The sequence below is a fragment of the Molossus molossus genome, unplaced genomic scaffold (assembly GCF_014108415.1).
Source record: "Molossus molossus isolate mMolMol1 unplaced genomic scaffold, mMolMol1.p scaffold_m16_p_3, whole genome shotgun sequence".
Classification (NCBI taxonomy): Eukaryota; Metazoa; Chordata; class Mammalia; order Chiroptera; family Molossidae; genus Molossus; species Molossus molossus.
The window spans coordinates 92,916,282-92,935,541 of NW_023425366.1; the positions used below are offsets into that span (position 1 = coordinate 92,916,282).

Below are 19,260 nucleotides of genomic sequence, written 5' to 3' on the forward strand. Positions count from 1 at the left end.
GCTCTGGTGCACGAGCCGTGACTCGTGAGGCTCCTTTCTGGGAACACAGAAAACTGATGGACTCTATTTGTTTTCCTCTGTAGCACTAGATCCAGAACTAGCAATTAAAAAAAATAAAAAAAATCTGTGATGAATTCTCAATTAGCCAGAAGCTCCATCCAGTATCAGGAAATGCAAAGATAACTGAAATCTACCCATAATTAAAAGATCTCAATCAAGTCAGTAATTTCAACCTCCAGAAGGGTCTCTTGCAGTTCTTTTTACTCTGAAGCACAGTGTGTTCACTAAATATCTGTTGATTATTTTAAATCAATCCCTCCTCTTTTTGAAAGGATTTAAAACTACTGGGTATGGTCCTTCAAGTCATTGATCAAAGTTGTTTGTCAAAACCCAAGTGAAGGCAAAATAACCCAGACATTAACAATAGCAAGTGGAAGGAAGGGGAGGGAAAGTCTGTCATTTATTCATGAGCTACTGGAAGCTAAGCCTTACAGATCTCACAAGGACTAACTGAGGTAGTTGTTAACCTTATTTTACAGAAGCAAAAACTGAGGCTTAGATGGGGGTGGGGGTCGCTTGTCCACAATCCACAGCTGGGACACTGCGGAGTCGGGCTTAGACCCTGGTAGTCTGACTCATGGCTGGTTCTCTCCCACTCTGTTGCCCTGGGAAGCCAAGAGCCAGGATCACTCAGAACAGCTCAACTCAAGGGAAAGGCAGTATGTCCCAAAGGCAACTCCTAGACACACGGACTTTTGCAAAGCCCAAAGAGGTGTGCTGGAGAACATGCTAGCCCCTGCACTTCTGCAGAACCGACACACTTTGGAGAGGGTCTCACTACGAGTGCGGATCTCGGACTCCAGCCCTGTAGCACCTGCCTCCTGCCGGCCGTCTGCCGGGAGGCACGGCCAGCTCCGTCCTGGTCCCAACCTCTTGCCCTAAAGTAATCCTGAACCTTGTCTGCACGTGCTGGCCCACCTCCCAGCCCATGAGGCTTCAGGATCACAGCCGACATTTCTCATCCAGCACTGGGGCTGCAAGCTGCGTGGCCGATCCTCAGGCAGCTTCTGGGAACATGCTGGATGAAAGTGGAAAGGGAGCACGTGCCAATTTCCCTGCCTAGGTATCTTTCCTCCTCAGTTTCTTTTGGCCCTGGGACAGTCCCTGGTGAGGGTAGGCTGAAGACAAAGTCTTTGTGCGTGTCGTGGTGCCCCGTGTGGAGTGTCAGGAAAGGCCGCGACAGACCCGGGTCCGACCGAGGCCGGCGCCCAGAGCGGAACAAAGAGGCCCGGGGAGAGAATGGACCCTCAGCAGGCCGCTGGCTGAAGCGTGGGCAGCCGGGCTGCTGTCTCACGTCCACTGTCTCCTTTGGCTCCTCCCAGCCCCCAGATGAGCTACTTTCACTGAACGTGAAGTGAATGTGGCTGTGGCCAGAGGAAAGTGACAACCCAGGGCACTGAGGGCACGGGGAAGGGGGACCAGGACACACAAGGCAAATGCAAGTACTTCCAAGTCAGGCTATGTATTTTCCCTTAATGGGCTTCCCAGCTCATCTGAGCTTCTGCTCTCTGAGGAGCTGCAGACGTCGTGTGTACGCGCGTGTCCTCCGTCCCCGGATGAGAACACACAGGAACACACGTGCACACACAGGCAGGCGAGAGCACACTGGGCTCATTTCAGTTGTTAGTTTCCCCTTCTGGCTTCCGTGTAACACATGTCTGTCTCTACCTAAGGTTCTCAAGAGAAACGGTCAGGGCAGGATACGGCAGGGGGCGCAGATGAGAGGGTTGTAAGAAGCTCTAGAGGGAAGCAGTGAACCACCAAGATCCTTTCCCTACCCCTCTTCATTCTGGATCCTTCCACAGGAAAGAAGCGAGTACGGGCCCAGCAGGGCTGCTGGCAACCCATGGAGCACCTTGTGCCAGTTAGCAACAGGCCCCCTTCTTCCTATCTCGGGGACAGACGCAGAGCCTCGCGTGGAGTCCGCACCTGCTCCTGCCTCCTGGCTGGTGCCTTGCCCACATGCTGTAGTTCCCTAGACTCTCCCTCCTTGAACGGCCGCAGGGTTAAAAGGCCAAGAGGAGACGAAGTGTCTTCCAAGAGCTTTCACAATCCCAGGTGAGCCCGGTGCTGGTGGAGGTCAGCCTCCTAGAAGGAGGTTCTAGGCTGGTGGCCTGGGAAGGGAGGTACTACTCTTGGCTTGCAGGGCTGGCCCACCCCACATGCAACCTACTCCTGCAATTTGGACTCTGCCTTATTTTCTCAGGGTGAGGAGCAACTATGGGGAAAGAGAGGCGGGGCCCCGTACGAGTGTGCCAACCTTCCCAGCCCAGGAGCCCTGGCACGCTGCCAGGATCTGCCTGCCTTCGATATTTTGCTTCGTCGTGTCTCATCTCATGAACCAAGACAGCAGGGATTTCCTGCAAACAACCGCAACAGGAAATGATCCTGGGAATCTGCCACGTCTTTAATTCAAGGAAGAAGCAGGGAGGAGACAGGGTACAGTCCTCTCACGAGCGCGCCATTCAGCGGAGAGGTGTCACTGGCCCATCTGACAGCTCAGGGACCGAGGCCGGCTGGACCTCATTTATCAACTATATTACAGGGCTGCTATTCACCAGCTACCAAGTTGGACTCTTGGCTCTGGAAATTTAATGTGCGACAGCTGCATGCAGCCAGTGGTGTCCAGCATTTTAAAAAGGTCAATTAAGAAACGGTTGATGGTGGTGCAGCTAATGACAGCCCAGAGGGGTGAGCAGGGCCGAGTAAACAGAAGGCCTGAGACGTATATTACTGGAATTGAAGTGTCGAAGTGAGGCGGGGTGGGAGGAAATCTATTGTCACAAGCCATAAAGCACATCTGAGTTTTGCAGCGGAGAGCAGCACAGCTGTTTCCCTCCCCAGGCAGTGCGGGGAGCAGTCTGAGTGCCGGGCTCTGCAGACAAAGGCAGCACCTGCATCAGCTCATCAATCTGCAGACGAAATCGCTCCCCTCCTCACTGCCCGCTCCTCTGCACTCTCTGTTCTCCCACGCGGGGAGCAGAAGGCAGACGCGGCAGTGATATTAGGAATGTGGGTCATGTTCTAGAAATCCATATTTAAGCGTTCCCCCACGCCGGGCTCCGCCCTCTCCGCGGGCTGTGGGTGGGCGGGCAGCAGGCGGCTGAGGACTGCTGGGGGCAGGCGCTTCCTCGCCCTACATCTGCCCGGGCTTCACTGCCCGTACCCTGCCACACAGAAGAGAGGGACATGGAGCCCTTCGAAAAGGTCCATCTCGGCCGACAGAATTGGCTCAAGGCTGGGGGAAGGTACTCTGTGGGGCTCTGTGTTTTGAAACTGAGACAAAGGGGTCTGGGAGGGCCAGGGCAGGCTTTTTTTTTTTTGCCATGTCTACCTGTCAGGCTGGAAATTCAATAGAGCAATGGGAACGCTAATTGCTATGCAAAACAGGTTCAGGGTTCCTAGAAATGTCTAATGAGCCTCCAAGTCACTGCGAATGCGGAATTAAGACATGCACTGAACGATTTGGGAGTGAGGACATCGACCTCTCTCCTTTGCCTTTTTCAAATCTACTTTGGGAAACTTCACAGGTTTTATGATTAAAAAAGAAAGTATTGCAATCAGCGGGGTTTGTCTTTCACACACCGGATGTTTATTATTAGAAAATAGCTTCTATCAGTTGTCAGTACCAAACAAGTTGACAGGAGCCTGCTTCTCACCATATATATATATATATATATTCTCCTTAATGAAATTTAAATAAACAGCTCACTGTGGGGAGAGTTGCCACACCTCTTTTTCCTTTAAAGTCTGAATAATTAAATGAGATTTAGTACAAAACATCCTTCAAATATGACTTGTTCTGCATTGTTACGCCGTCCCCTTGAGCGTGGGACATGGAAGAGATGAGAAAGACCACGTAAGCTAGCCAACGACCCCAAAGAATCTACAGTAGAAGCCGGCAACAAATAAACTCATCCAACGAAACCAAGAAACCAGTGGTAACATTGGCTTTTCGATTTTGATTATCATCTAAGTAATAAAAAAAAAGGAAAAACTGAATTGCATCCTTGGCAGGACGACCTTCCTCATGTGTTAAAGAGGTGTTGGGAAGATTCCATACAGTATCTGCTAAATAAACGTGTTTGGCAGCTTAGCAAGTATCATGAGTGCAGCATCCATGATTTGAAGTGAAACAGCATCCGCTTTCTCCCGCGGAGTCGTTGCTCGGGGCGATGTGCTAACATGGCTCTGGATGTTCTCAGACCCACAGGCTTCAGGAAGGGTTCAGGGTGGCTCTGTGCATGGCCCCAGCGCAGAAACTTCTAAACCCAAACAATGAATCATCCAGCCGACCACTCAAATGTCAGACAATGGTCTCTTTTGAGTTCCTCTTGACAGAATGGAGGCCCAGCAAAGACTGCTGGTTGGAAGGTACATTTACAGACTTTGGAATGAGAAGAATCACCCTTTGATTGGTCCGACGCCATTCGTTGTACAATCGACAGTGGTACCTAAATGACACCTGGGGTTGGGAGAGGAGAAATAAGGGAAGGTTTCAGGTGAGCAGATGCTGACAATCAATCCCAGAAACAAGCATGTCATTGAAAAGAGCCCTGACAGCGGCAGCAGAAGCTAGGACCCTGGGGGGGGGGGGGCCCGCCGGCATGCTGCTGAGTGTGGGATACTGGGACAAACCAAGAGCACCCGCGTGTGAACACGTGGGCACAGCTCGTGGAGTGGCTTCCTTCGTTCCTGTTCAAATTGGGTAAAAGCAGGGTATCGCTAGGAAATGAGGTTTCTTCTGAGTTTGGATTTATTTTGTGGACAGTGGTGTTTAGGTCCCAAAACATCGGCGATGAAGAGGGTTGGCTGGAAGCAGCAGGCAGGGTGGGTCTAGTGCCAGCCCTTGCCCAGCTGCGGGACCAGAAGGCCACAGACAGTGCCCGGTGTGCCTTTCTGGTCCTCAGGTTTCTGTTAGACGGGTGGGGTGCTGGGACTTCATGTGCCCTTCTGCAGGTTGGACATTGCACAACTCAAAGGACCCCACTCACGCTGACTGTGACAGAAAGGGCATCTTTCGTACTGTGCTGTCCCGGGTGGCCCTGATGGGTGAGCCCTGACTGCCTCCAGCTCCCACATTCTATGGCTCCCAGAAGGGGCTCTGGCATGGGCACCAAGCTCCCCTAGTCCGTTCTTCCTGAGCCACAGTGCCTTGGGCTTACCTCAATGTGGCATCAAGTGGCCTGTACACCAGTGTACCTGTTTCTTTCTCCCCGGCATGAAAAACATCTGGAGAGCATGTGCTGCTTACAGCTTTGTGTGCCCTACACCAAATCACAGTGCCTGGCGCTGAGAAGTCGCTGTCAAGTTTGCTGAGTGAATGGACGAGTGAAGAAGTATCCTATGTTTTCTAATTGCCACGCTGCTTAAGATTTAAGCTTCTCTTCCATATGCACAAAGCTATGAATGGTAAACTCAGTTAACTGTGACACGACTGTGCCCCCAAAGTGCTTCTCATATTAAATATACTGGAACGAGACGATTACATATGGTTTGTTCTGGAGAAGGCTGGCATGAAGCACTAATGCACCACCCAGGAAATGCAGAGTCTCACCTATACTTTTGAAGATGTACAAAATCCCTTTAAAATTAGGGACAGGGCCCGGCCGGTGTGGCTCAGTGATTGAGTGTTGACTCATGCACTAAGAGGTTGCCAGTTCAGTTCCCAGTCAGGGCACATGCCCAGGTTGTGGGTCCGATGCCCAGTGGGGAGCATGCAGGAGGCGGTCAATCCATGTTCTCTCTTATTGATGTGTCTATCTCTCTCTCCCTCTCCCTTCCTCTCTCTCTAAACTCAATAAAGAAAAAAATAAATAAATAAAAATAGGGACAGGATCCAGCTTGAGTGCATCCAGATGACTCAGTACTGGGAAGGAAGGTGCCACAGGCTGAGAGATAATGAAGGTAAGAGCTGTTCAACCCTTTGGGGTGGGTGGATTGTGTTGGCCCCAGTAAAGGTCAGAGAGTGGGTCGACCCAATGGTTTGAGGTCAGCGCTGGCAGAAGTGATGGAGAGTGTATGTAGGCCCTTGATCAGAAAGGGCTTGTTAATCTTCATGGCAGGATCATGAAATTCAAGGCCACTCACTCACATTTCCGACGCTAGAAAGCAAATGCTACAGACTGAGCACCAGAGAGATTTGGGTATGAAAATATAAGCTTTTAAACTCACACAGATGTGCTTTTCTCCAAAAGGCCCTAATGTGCCAAAGCCGATCAGGGTTTTTTTCTTTTTATTTTTTAAGCTCGATTCTCTTTTATCTATTCTGTCCTGCTGCTGCTTGGTGCTATCATGAATGTACGAGAGGCAGGTGGGAAGCCTGCTGCTCAGGGCCGAGCGCAGGCAAGAGGGAGACCACAGACAAGCACTAATGAAGAGCTCTGGCGGTACCAGGAGTCTGGGATCTGGACATATTGCAGGAAAGCCGAATTTCAAATCAAGAGTCCTTCCATCTGTAATGTTAAAGAGCCACGCATGCCTGGCATTAGGAAGCAGGTGGGCAGCAGCTTCTTCCACAGAGTAGGGAACAGGCCTTCGGCTCTGGGGCCAGGCACATGGGGCTTGAATCCCTCCCTCCGCTTAGCGGCTCCATGCCTTTGGGAGGGTTGCTTGCTGTCTCCAAGTTTCAGTTCCCTCATTTGTAAGTGTGAATAATGATATCTGAGATAATGCATAAAAAGCACTTAGCACAGACAGCACAGGGGATATATAGTCAATAATATTGTAATAACCATGTATGGCACCAGGTGGGTACCAGACTCATCAGGGTGATCCCTTCATAAGTTATAAAAGTGTCTGATCCCTAGGCGTACACTTGAAACTAGTGATATTGTGTGTCAGCTGTAACTGAAAAACAAAACAAAATCATTTTAAAAGGCACTTAGCACAGTGCCTCACATACAGGTTAAAGTTTTGGGCCTGTTATTTTTGATGAGCTAAGTGTGGACGGGATGACTTTGTGACACTACTTCCTAGATGTAGGTTGGGCTATCTCCTTTGGTGACGCTCTGGGTGGTGGCGGGTCAGCCGGCATCACCTGAGAGCGTGTTAGACTATCAGAATGCGGGGCTCTGCCCTGAACGAAGGAATCGGAGCCTGCCTTCTCACACGATGTCCCGGTGCCTGGCCCACCCCCTCCAGCCCGGGAAGCACTGCTTCAAGGAACACAGGGGTCCACGACTTGGTAGGTCTCCTGGTTCCTTGGCCAGGAAGTATAGAAATCAGCCCACTTGTTCAGACAAACAAATGAGATCTCATTATGCATTAATCTATCTTAATTGCTGTTAACTATGACAATTTTCAGGCAAATCCAGTCACTAAGAAGAAAGCATCATATGCAGATGACTGTCCGAGGGAAGACAAAGGAAGCCAGGCACCGTGCAGAGGGGACCACGGTGCGCAGCTGCCCTGGGTTAATGCCGGCTCCCTCTCTAGAAGCTCCGAGACACCCCCTCCGCAATGAAATGGAACAGGGAAAAAGGAGGGAGATTTAGAGAAATAAAGGGGCAGTGAGGGGAAAATAGACATACACCGAAAGAAGCTGTAGCAGTAGGAGCATTGGGAACTTTGTTTATATATTTCTGGAATTTCTGAGGTTTTCAGGAGAGCACAGGGCCACTATTCTAATCAAACTACCCCTCATGGGATGGGATTCTTGACAAGCATTCATTTCTTCATCCAAAGGATATTTATTCACCTCCTATCCTGGGCGAGGTCTGCACCAAGGTCTATGGTCCTGTGGATGGTGCAGGAGAGGCACTCACCTCTCCCGGTCAGGTTGGTGACAGGCAGTCACTCAGTGTTTGTTGTGAAGTCACAGTAGGCTTTGGGAAATCTTCTCATTGCGTGTTTTATCCTGCCCTTCCTCTCCAGGTTATGGTGTGACCGTGAGGTTACTGATGGGCCCAGCTCTCTGATCTCTGCATCATGCAAGAGGAGAGGACTGGGTGGGCGTACATCAGCCGGAGCCAGGGAGAAATACCCAGCACAGGATCACACTGAGCATCCTCGCACTGCCGCACACTGTCGTGGGGGTATCTAAATCAGCCCCACAGTGAGCTTTGTGGGGACAGTTTTCTATTAGAGGTTTCCCCCCTTTATAACGAGAATTTATATGCTTTTCCCATGGGACTGGGACTCAGATGGTTCCTTCATCTCCTTTTGGGATGGAACACAGTTTCTGTGTTGGACACTGGTTGCATCAATGACCCAGTGACTAGAAGGAATGCCAGTGATCACTAAGCTGTGGTGCCCCGCCCCCCCCCCCCAATTCTTACACCTCTAAACCAGGGCTCCTGTGAATTCCACTATGGACAATTTCTAATGCTTACTGTGGACTCAGCCCTCTTCTGGCGCTCTTGGTGTCTGTCCACGGGCTTCAAACAGCGTGTGACATAACAGTGCTGTTTCTGGGGCACCGCTCTCCTGAGCTCTCAGCGTGGAGATAGCTGAGGCCCTGGCCTCCTGGGCCCCCGATGCTTGTGTTTCCGCAAAGCAGGTTCCAGAAAGCAGAACTCCCGGTTGGTGTGAGGGCCGGGCCCTCCTGGCCTTGTGAGTGGGCGAGGAACTCCACAGGCAGTTAGGTGCACAGCACGAATGCGGATGTGGGTCCCTCTTCCCAGAGCCCGCGGGCCTTTCCGGGAAGGCTCCTCTGAGGAGCGGGGCTGGACTGACACCGTGTTTGTTTATCTAAGACATTTTCACAGCGTACTCTCCTTAAGCCTGACAGCTTGTTTACAATGGGTTTCTGCTGGAGGGCAGTTTCCAAGTGCTGTCAGCTTCTGAATTACGGCTCTTGCCAGGGCAGCTCAGCGCAGCATTTCCCTGGGAGGAGTGAGCCTCCGTTCTGGAGCCTATTGCGGAGCGGACGCCGCAGCACGGTTTTCACACCAGTCAACGGGCAAAAATAAATGCCTTTCTTTCTTTCCCTCCGGCTACTCTGCATTTTATAGAGGGCTGGGGTGGTGGGAGTTGGGGGAGAAGGGAAGTCACAGGAAGAAAACCAGGGTGTCTGTGTGAGGTGTTCTGATACCTATTCCCCTGTTATCCCATCTAATCCTCACAATGGCCCACTGACCCAGGGGTTAGCAGTCATTTCCTCCTTTTTTGTTTTTGTTTTTTGGCAAAAGGGGAAAGATGATCAGAGAGGTTAAGTACCTTGTTTAAAGTTGCACAGCTATTAGGATGCTAAATTTGGGGATTAAACACAGGGCCTTTGGCTCCTAAACACATGTGCTTTTTAGTATGTGCACTGTCTCTTGGAAGTATTTCTGGAACAAAGTACATTCTCTCTCCTGAAAGGGCCGACTCCAGGTACCTTTCTCACCCTCCCTTCCTTTCACCTGCAGGGGAGCTCAGACAGGGCCACATCTATTTCTCTTTGGGTAACTCTTTTCTTCCTTCTATGTCCCCGTCCTTCCTCCCTTTCTTCCTTGGTAGGCAAAGGGATGCTTTACGAAGCTAGTCTTCAAAAAGGGCTTCAGTTGGTTTGAAAGCCAGTATTCAAATCTATACCTTCATTTTAGGAACTCTTCTAAGAAAAACTGTTGACAAGTAAACCTCTAATCGTGGTAAAACATTATTATCCAGAGTATTTCCCCCCTGCATGCTTCACTTCCATCTCACAGCACAAGGGAAGTTGGCGGGACGGCTGCCGCCACCATCTCCACTTCCCAGAGGGAGCACCGAGGCCCAGAGCAGCACTGACTTTAGCCGGTGCTAGTGACCGTTTAACCTATTTCTAACTCTTCCCATTGCAACGTCCTTGTGAATTCTGGGTCAGCTTCATCACTTGCTTTGTAATGAATTAGGATATACTTTGGAAGCATACACTATTTTTTTGTTTTTGTTTTGGTACGTGCCCCTAGCGGGAACTGAACCCGGGACTCTCTGGTCCGCCGGCCGACGGCCAACCGCTGAGCCAAACCGGCCAGGGTGGAAGCATACACTTTTAAAAGAAGCAATACTAGCTTTGTTTGGGGGCTCCATTAGGCTGGAACAGATGCCCAAATTAACCGGAGGGCTCAGACAAGGTCCGAAACATCAGAACGCTCCCTATTTACCAAGGCTCAAGCCAGGTCCCTCTTGCTGAGGCTGGAATGTGCCCCCCACTTACTGTGCGTGCACTCTCACCCGAGGGGAGGTAGCAGCGGGAAATGAGCAGGGGGCTGTGGTCACTGGCAGGAATGGCTGTGGTGGGCAGGGCTGGGGAGGAAGTGGAAGCTTCCATAGTCTGACGCTGGGCCACGGCAAGGGAACAGACACGCAGACAGGAAATACTTGTTGAATAACAATGGAACGTGCTCAGATTAGAAACCAGCAGGCACAGAGAGGAATGCCAGGAAGCAGGGGGTCCAATTTCTGAAAATATTCTAGATAGTGACGTTTTACTACGCAGGCCCCGGGGGGGGGGGGGAAGCATAGAGAGATCAAATGCTGCACTTTGTGGGTGCTGCCAACTGCTGCCTGAGCAGTCAACTCATTCACAAGTTAAAGGAATGAACGACCCGGAGAGCTTTAAAGTCTTCCTCATGTCCAGTGGGACACACTGGGAAATGGGTTTCCTTCATGGGGGCTTCTCAGCAGAGCCGGTATCCCAGCATAGGATCACCCCAGGGCACACGGCTGCTCCAGGCCCAGCGAAGGCTTTCAGTTGGGTCAGGACATAAGGAACTAACCAGCAGGAGGGTCATGACCTGCTCAGGCAGCCGCAGCAGCAGGGGCCAAGTGCATCATTCACCATACACTGTGATCCCAGCACAAATGAGGAACATAAGCAAGAAAAGGAAAACGCCTCATAACAGATGGAGCCTGGACGAGGCGGGGAGAGAAACGTACGGGGTGTGAGTCTTTGACGGGCTCTCAGAAGCGGGTGTTTTTTCTTTACTTGATCTGCTCTTCCCAGCAGCACGTGCCTGCTCATGTGTCACACACACACACACACACACACACACACACACACACTCACACTCACTCTGTCTCATAAGTGGTGCAAACCCAATCACACACTCTCGCCAGCCCGAATCGGGCAGGTGAGACGTGATCCCGACGAGAGGGAAGGCTGTGCCAGCCGCGGGGCTGCCAGCTCCCGCTGGCCCGAATCCCGGGGCCGTGGCCATACTTACTAGTGTCCAAAAGAGGTAAATCGTGAAGAGTGCCACAGTGAGTGCAATCAGTCCGAAGGCTTCGAGCCGACTGCTAAAGTGCAGGTGGTCCACGGCGCCCCGCAGGCACAGCCAGCCCGAGATGGTGGCCAGTGGTGTGATGAACAAGAAGCACACCATGTCTCCGAACAGAGTCCGCTTCTCATGCTGAGGGCCTGGGTTTCGGAGCCACTGCCGGGGACAGGGAGAGAGAGGAAGACAGGACAAGGTTAAACCCCGGCTGGAGAGGAGGCACACGATTCCGAAGTTGTCTTGATCTTCGGAATCTGAAAGAAAGCACTTCTGACTTGTTCTGAGATCACAAGGGAGCATTAGGGCTCATTTCCATGCCTCCACCCCCTGAATAACAGTGATTATGATAATAATACAATATGACAATAGTAATTATGATGGTGATGATGACGACGATGATGATAATGTGTCCTTGCTGCAGATGGCCTGCTGTTTTTGAAAATAGTTCAGTGGTTATTGTTATAAATCACAGTGTATCTATGTGGAAGGTAGACAGGATGTTATTTTTGGAAGGTAATAGCTGAGATGCCAGAAGTGCTGTCTGTGGCCAAAGCCTCCCCGTGTCTGGATCCAGAGAACGCGAGCAGGAGAGGGTTAACGCAGCATTGGATGGCTCAATTTCTGCCCATTCCCAAGAAGGACCTGATTTCAAACCTGGCTCCTAAGGGATGAGCTCTGAGTCCTCGTAATAGCCTGCCTGATGAATGTTTTGTATGCCTGAGGCGTTGGGCCACAGGGTGCCAGTGTAATCAGATAGCTGTGCTACCGATGTGATTTATGCTGAACACCTATTTTTGCCCCGGGAGGCTGGAGTCTGAGTAGCTGAGGTTAGTCATACAGGCGGTGGGTGCATGCCTGTGTGACTGACCCCAGTGAGCACCATGGACACCAGGCTGGGTGAGCGTCCTGGTCTATAATGCTTTGCATGTGTTGTTGCAATTTGTTGCTGGAAAAGTTAAGCACGCAGTAACGTGGGATGTGACTGGGGGTGGACACCCGGGAGCTGGTGCCTGGTTTCTCCTAGACTTTGCCCCATGCACCCTTTCCTTCTGCTGGTTTTTTTTCTTTCTCAAAATATGTTTTTTGTTTTTGTTTTTTTAGTTTATTTTAGAGAGAGAAAAAGGGAGAGAGAGATAGAAACATCAATGTGAGAGAGAAACATCCATTGGCTGCTTCCTGCACGCCCCCTACTGGGGATTGAGCCCACAACCCAGGCATGTGCCCTGACTGGGAATCGAACTGGGACTTCTCAGTCCATGGCATGATGCTCAATCCACTGAGCCACACTGGCTGGGCCCCTCTGCTGATTTTAATTGGCATCCTTTTTCTGTAATAAATTGTAATTACGAATATAAGAGCTTTTGTGAGTACTGTGACTCCTAGTGAATCATCAAGCCGGAGGATGATCTTGGGGACCACCCATACACAGAGACTCAACGACTCCATGAACTCATGTTTTGGGACCCTGAGCTTCCTACTTAGGACCATTCCAGGTATCTTCATTGTGCTACCATTTTGACTGACCCAACCCCAAAAACGATGGGGAAAATTCTATGCTTTTTTAAAGACCAGAGCCGAGAATTCCTACAGGACAGGGTTGTTGTCCTCCCTCTTGGGGAACTGCTGAATATCTGCTGAGATGTTTCTAGGAAAAGTCACGCTTACATGTTGGTGTCATTGTGTACTGGTAATGAGGCCTGGTGGCTTCAGACTAGTATTGAAACGTCCCCAAACAATTTGACATCCTCATATCAGTATCCCATGTAATAATGAAAGAGGTCATGGCGTCTAGAGGAGGAGGGGGTCAAACACAGGTAATAGGGCCGGGGAGGAGGCGGGGACAACCCTGTCTTTTGTCTCAGCCTATCCACAAATGGGGAGGCCTAGCAGAGATCTCGGCTAGCCCCGAAATGGGAGCACTGTGGGCCACTGGGCAGACACCCCAAGTGGCCAGGGTAACGATTCCCATGAAACCACTGGTGGGAGAGAAAGGACCCTGACAGGGAAGAAAAGAGAAGGGGGGCTGACTGCAGAGAGAATGGAATGCCATGCTCAAGGGCAGAAGGAAGAGACTGAAGAGCTGCAAAGAGGGCGAGCAAGTTGAGGGAAGGGCAGTGCCAGGGCCAGCAAAAGAGCCAAGGAGCGAGCAGAAGAGACGGGAGGTAGAGGCCCAGAGGAAGTTTTCTGGGAGGTGCCTTCCTCGAATGCCCAACATAGCACTTTCCAGTAACAACCCACCTTAAAAATGGGCTGAGATGCGGGAGGAAGTCAACCTCAGCTCAAGTACGAACCCAAAGAAATATTTAAAAATAGATAACGGGGAGTTGACTTGCCCGTGAATATAAATACAGCATTATAAAAACTTAATATAAATACCAAAATGATCAAGTGCAAATGTGTTGTGAGGCTACCTTGGACATCCCAGCAGCTTCAAAGAAATGAAAAAAAACTCTTACTAATTAACATTTTCTTGCTTAAATACGAGGAATTTTGCTGTGAAGTGGAGAGTAGAAAGTGGGCATTTAAAAAAAACTTTTTTTCCTTTATTGATTTTTAGAGAGAGAGGAAGGGAGAGGGAGAGAGAGATGGAAACATCGATGAGAGAGAACATCATTGGTCGCCTCCTGCATGCCCCCCACTGGGGATTTGGCCCATAACCTGGGCATGTGCCCTCACCGGGAATTGAACCAGCAACCTCTTGGTGCATGGGTCGATGCTCAACCACTGAGCCACACCAGCCAGGCTGGAAGTGGGCATTTTTTTAAAGTTAAAAAAAATTTTTTTTTTTTTTTGCATTTATTTTTAGATAAAGCGGAAGGGAGAGAGACGGGAAGGGAGAAAGAGAAACATCCATGTGAGAGAGACACATCGACTGGTTGCCACCCACATGACCCCAACCAGGGCGGGGACAAACTGCAACTGATGTACGTGTCCTTAGCGGGAACCGAACCCGGGACTCTCTGTTCCGCAGGCCGACGCTCTCACCGCTGAGTCAAACCGGCCAGGGCGAAAGTGGGAATTTTAATCCCAATTTTATGGAGGCTCAGAGAGATTAACCATTGCTCCAGGTAACTCAGAGGTCAAACTGAAAAGAGGATCATGATCTTCCTTATTTTTCTTGTTTTTCTAAAATGAACATAGATTGTTCAGATGTCCTATCAGTAAACATTTGAAAATTAAAGTTGTAGAAATCCAGATTCTTAAACAATGGTGCCCAAGCAGCGACCTGATGCCCCTCGCGGTTCAGACTGTGTCTAGAAGCAGATCAGGAAGCCTGGACTATTCTTCCTACTGAAACATAGTAGGTTCTCAACAAACGTGATATGTTCACAGACAAGCTGAACTCACTGGCTAAGACTTCCTCCAATTTTGCTTGGGAATTCTGAATACATTTTATTAAAACTAATTTAGCACTTTACTTATCTATGTGGCCCTTGACATCGCCCAATGAAATAACTCAGGTATGGAAGGAGGTAATTGGGAATCACTAGTTATCTATGTATGATGTAAAATGAATTGGAAAGGAAAATGAGAAATTACTATTTCTTGTTCCCAGTTTCTTATTTTCTAATTATTTTTTTTATCTATATTCTTAAAAAATGTCTGGGCCATTTTATATGTACATGATGACCCAATACCAAGATCCACAGCTTATTAACGCTATACATATATTTTCGGCTTAGCTTTCTCTTGTGTTGTTTGCTGCTGAGTCAGATTTAGGTAGGAAGTTCTATAAACAGGTACTATTATGTGAACATCTCAGACTTCTTCAGAACCTCAAGTGCTATTTATCTGTTACACAAAGGCAGCTCCCTAGAACAAGACCAGTGGTAATATTTGCTGTTGAGGAAGGAAAATAAAAATCGCCCTATGCCATGATAAGAACCTCTGCTAACGTATCCAACTAGGCTGATAAAAGATATTTACACGAGCAGAGTTTATGAGAGAAAAAAAATGTGATTATACCTCAAATTTCCAGCAATAGGGGATGGTCTAAATAAATTATGGAATTTATCTACAATAGAATACCATAGAGTAATTTCAAATGATAATGAACATTTTGTTTTACTGACATAATATGCTGCTGAGCAGAAAAAGAATTCTATTGAACAGAATGTATAGTATGATCCTGTATGTGTAATTATATATTTATATACACATTAACATTTACGTTTATATAGATGTAGTGGATTCACATAGATACAGACCAGGACACCCAGCAAAACTGTGGCTCTTTCTTGCAGCCACTATGGAAAACAGTATGGAGATTCCTCAAAAAATTAAAAATAGAACTGCCTTATGACCCAGCAATTCCACTTCTGGATATTCATCCAAAGAAATCCAAAACACTAATTAAAAAAGACATATGCACCCCTATGTTCATTGCAGCATTATTTACAATAGCCAAGATATGGAAGCAACCTAAATACCCATCAACAGATACATGGATAAAAAAGATATATATAATGAACTATTACTTGGCCATAAAAGAGAATGAAATTTTATACATTTTATATTAATATGAAAACATACACTGAATATACTTATATGTTTATAAGTATATATAAATATAAAATAAATTTATAATGAATATTTACTTGTACATTCATTATATATTTATTTAATCTACACATTATAAAAGTTATTTATTTACAGTCTTTTTGCTAATATACAAGTATGTGAAGTTTCAATGTGTAGAAAGAAGCGAGCACTGGATTAAAATCAAAACACCTAAATTTTATTTAAAAAAGAGAGAAATTTTGCCATTTGCAAAATGGCTGGACCTACAGGGTATAATGCCAAATGAAATAAGTCAGAAAAGAAAGATAACTATCATATGATTTCCCTTATATGTGGAATCTAAAAAAAATAAACAAACAAAGAAAACAGAAACTCATAGATAGAGCAAATTGATGGTTGCCAGATGGAAGAGGGTTTGGGAGGAAGTTTGAAAAGGGAAGGGACTAAGATGTACAAATTGCCAGTTATAAAAACAGTCACAGGAAGGTAAAGGGAATATAATCAATAATATTGTAATAACTATGTATGGTGTCAAGTAGATACTAGATTTATTTGGGTGATCACTTCATAAATTATCTAAATGTGTAATCACTGTGTTGTACATCTGAAACCAATATAATTTTGTGTACTAATGGTAATTGAAAAACAAACGAACAAATAAACAAAAAAACCACTGTGGCTATTCTTGGTGGTGGAATTATGAAAGATCTTTAATTTTTTTCTTTTTGTATGCATTTTCTTGTTTTTCTACAATGAATGGATTACCCATATAAATATAAATTGCATATTAGCTGTGTATGAAACATTGAGAGAGAGAGAGAGGGAGAGGGAGAGGGAGAGGGAGGGAGAGAGAGAGAGAGAGAGAGAGAGAGAGAGAGAGGAGAGATCCAGTGTCTGGATATTTAATCTCAACTATATTATCATGCATTTTTGTATAATTCATAATAGACAAAGGTTATCTCAAGTATTGTTCAATTACATTTCTTGCTCATGTGTGTCTTCAGCCTCTTATCAGTTATATTCATTATACACAGAGTATTATATACATTATGTAGTGGTATCGTCCTTTCCCAAACATTTAACAAAGAACAGGCCAAGGCAAAATGGCAGGTTCGTGTGTCCATCTTCCCACCTGACCCGAGGAGAAACCTCATCTTTATATCACCAGCATCTAGCACATTCAAAACTCTCAGTGTTGAATGAATGACGATCGCTTATGTTTACTCATGCCTTACGATATGCCAAACACTGTTTTATAAGCTACATATAGTAATTGATTTACTCTTCAATAATCTTTAAAGAGGTACCATTATTATCACCATCATGTTATAGATAAAGAAAATGAGGTCTAGAGAAGTTAAATAACTTGTAGAAGATTAGCCTTGGCTTTGGTCCATGTAGTCTAGCTCCAAAGACGGTGCTCCTAACCACTCTATTATACCATTATTATTAAGGAAAAAAAGGGGGTTGGGGGTGGGGACTGGGTAGATGAAGGGGATAGCAGCTGGATTGTGCCTTAACTGTTTTTATCAGAACAAGAAGGAATATTAACTTATCATGGTTCCTCTGGAGCTAAATTCCAATTAATTTGTCCTGCCATTTATGGAGAGCTTCTGCAGCTAAAACATCATTCTTGAAAAATCTTAGTTTCACCTTACTCTTCAGCTTATATTTGGTTAGCTGTATTTTAAAAGCTGAGATCAATGACTGGAAATACTGATTTGTATGGCATCATTCACCTCGTGAGTCCACCCACATTGCTGCCAGGGGATCTGTGGCCAGCCCAGGTCACCCTTCCTATAAAGCATACCATATGACCCAGCTATCCCTCTTCTGGGTATCTACCAGAAAAATTTGAAAACATTTATTCATAAAGATATATGTATCCCTATGCTCATTGTAGCATTATTCACAGTAGCCAAGACATAAAAACAACCAAAGTGTCCTCTGAGAGAAGACTGGATAAAGAAGATGTGGTACATGTATTCGATGGAATACTCCTCAGCCATAAGAAAAGATGAAATACTGCCATTTCCAACAACATGGATGGATCTTGAGACTATCATGCTAGCAAAATAAGTCAGACAGAAAAAGTCAAGAACCATATGGGACATACAACTGAAAGCAAAAAATAAGCAAATAAGCCAAACCAACAAACACTCATAACAATATGGTGCTGTGGTGGTTACCAGAGGAAAAGGGGATTTAGAGGGAGGCCGAAGAAGGTAGGGGGTCAGGTATACGGTGATGGAAGGAGACTTGGCTTTGGGTGGTGAACACACAACGCAATATACAAATGATGTGTTATGGGATTGTACACATGAATCCTATATAATTTTATTAACCAATGTCACCTCAATAAATTCAATACAATTTTTAGAAATTTTAAAAGAAAGCAATAAAGAAAAAAGTTGGTAGAGGTGTGACCGAAAGCCCTGGCAATGAGCCGCCCAGTTTTCTGTGGCAATCTCATTCCAATCACTAACTTGCTCCCGAACCATGAGATTGAGCTACTCTTGGAAATGGAAAAACCAACCAACCAACTAAACCCAACAGAAACCCCCCACGGTAATCAGCACTGCAGGGCTGAGAGAGCAGGGGCTGGAGCGCATTCTGCCACCAGTGACACGGCCTTGTTCCCTGGTTGTACCTGTGCATCCGCAGCGAGCCAGGCACTGGTGGGTGTTCCAAGGAGGGTTAACTGTGGGTTTGGGTCTAGTTACGGTGTCAGTTTGTTACATCCCTTACTGGTGGGGAGGGGTTACCGGGGTGGGGGGCTGCTCAAGGACATTAGATTCTGCCTCCCAGGCTGTGGGTTAATCGGCTTAAATCCCCAAGGTAGACAGGACATTATGCAGGTCAGTTTGTACCAGAACCAGATTACACTCTGGTGGCTAATAGCTCTGATCGATTATAACCTTCCCCATGAATCTCCTTAATGAGAAACCATCATGAGAATGAAAGAAACTGATAAGATGGGATAACAATGGATAGAACTACAGCAAATTTATGGAGTGGGCTTAAAAAGAGGAGGGCATGGTCTCACAGTGTTTTCTCACTTGGGTTTATCTGCCCGAGTACCTCCTGTTAGCCTGACACTTGGCAGAGTTATTAACCAAGTGCTTGCCTTTCTTGGGATGGGTCTTATTTTCAAAGCCCAACACAACCAGCACTAAACTGTCTTGCTTGCCTCGGGAGCTGCAGTGTGAAAGGGGCAGTGTGGTGATCGGAAGATATGCGACAGGTCCTTTGCATGATTAAAAGTGAAGATGAAACCTGAAAACCATGCATTTCAGATAACTTGAAACACAGCCCAGAACAAAAACCAACTCCTTCCAGAGTTTTAGATCCTTGAACTCCACAGACTATCAATGAATTTCTAGGACCGCTGAAGTCTCACAGGAGAAGATTCTGACCCCAGGGAAGCCAAGAAGGTGCGAGCTTCAGATAGCCATCAGACCAGGCTTGGAGCCACGCACGCACCTCGGATGAAAACTTCACA

At 47.2% G+C, this 19,260-nt stretch overlaps 1 protein-coding gene across 8 annotated transcripts in view; it reads right to left on the reverse strand.

Moving 5' to 3' along the window:
- Positions 1–4,091: 4,091 nt before the first annotated feature.
- The window catches only part of MARCHF3 (membrane associated ring-CH-type finger 3), a 134,962-nt gene continuing 119,793 nt past the window's right edge, over positions 4,092–19,260 (reverse strand). For all 8 annotated transcript variants that reach the window (XM_036280663.1, XM_036280662.1, XM_036280657.1 and 5 more), the window contains 2 exons: positions 11,187–11,396; positions 4,092–4,525 (listed from right to left, as the gene is read on the reverse strand). In XM_036280663.1, the coding sequence (XP_036136556.1) occupies positions 4,367–4,525; positions 11,187–11,396 (369 nt within the window). In that variant the 3' untranslated portion in view covers positions 4,092–4,366. The remainder of the gene's footprint in view (positions 4,526–11,186; positions 11,397–19,260) is intronic.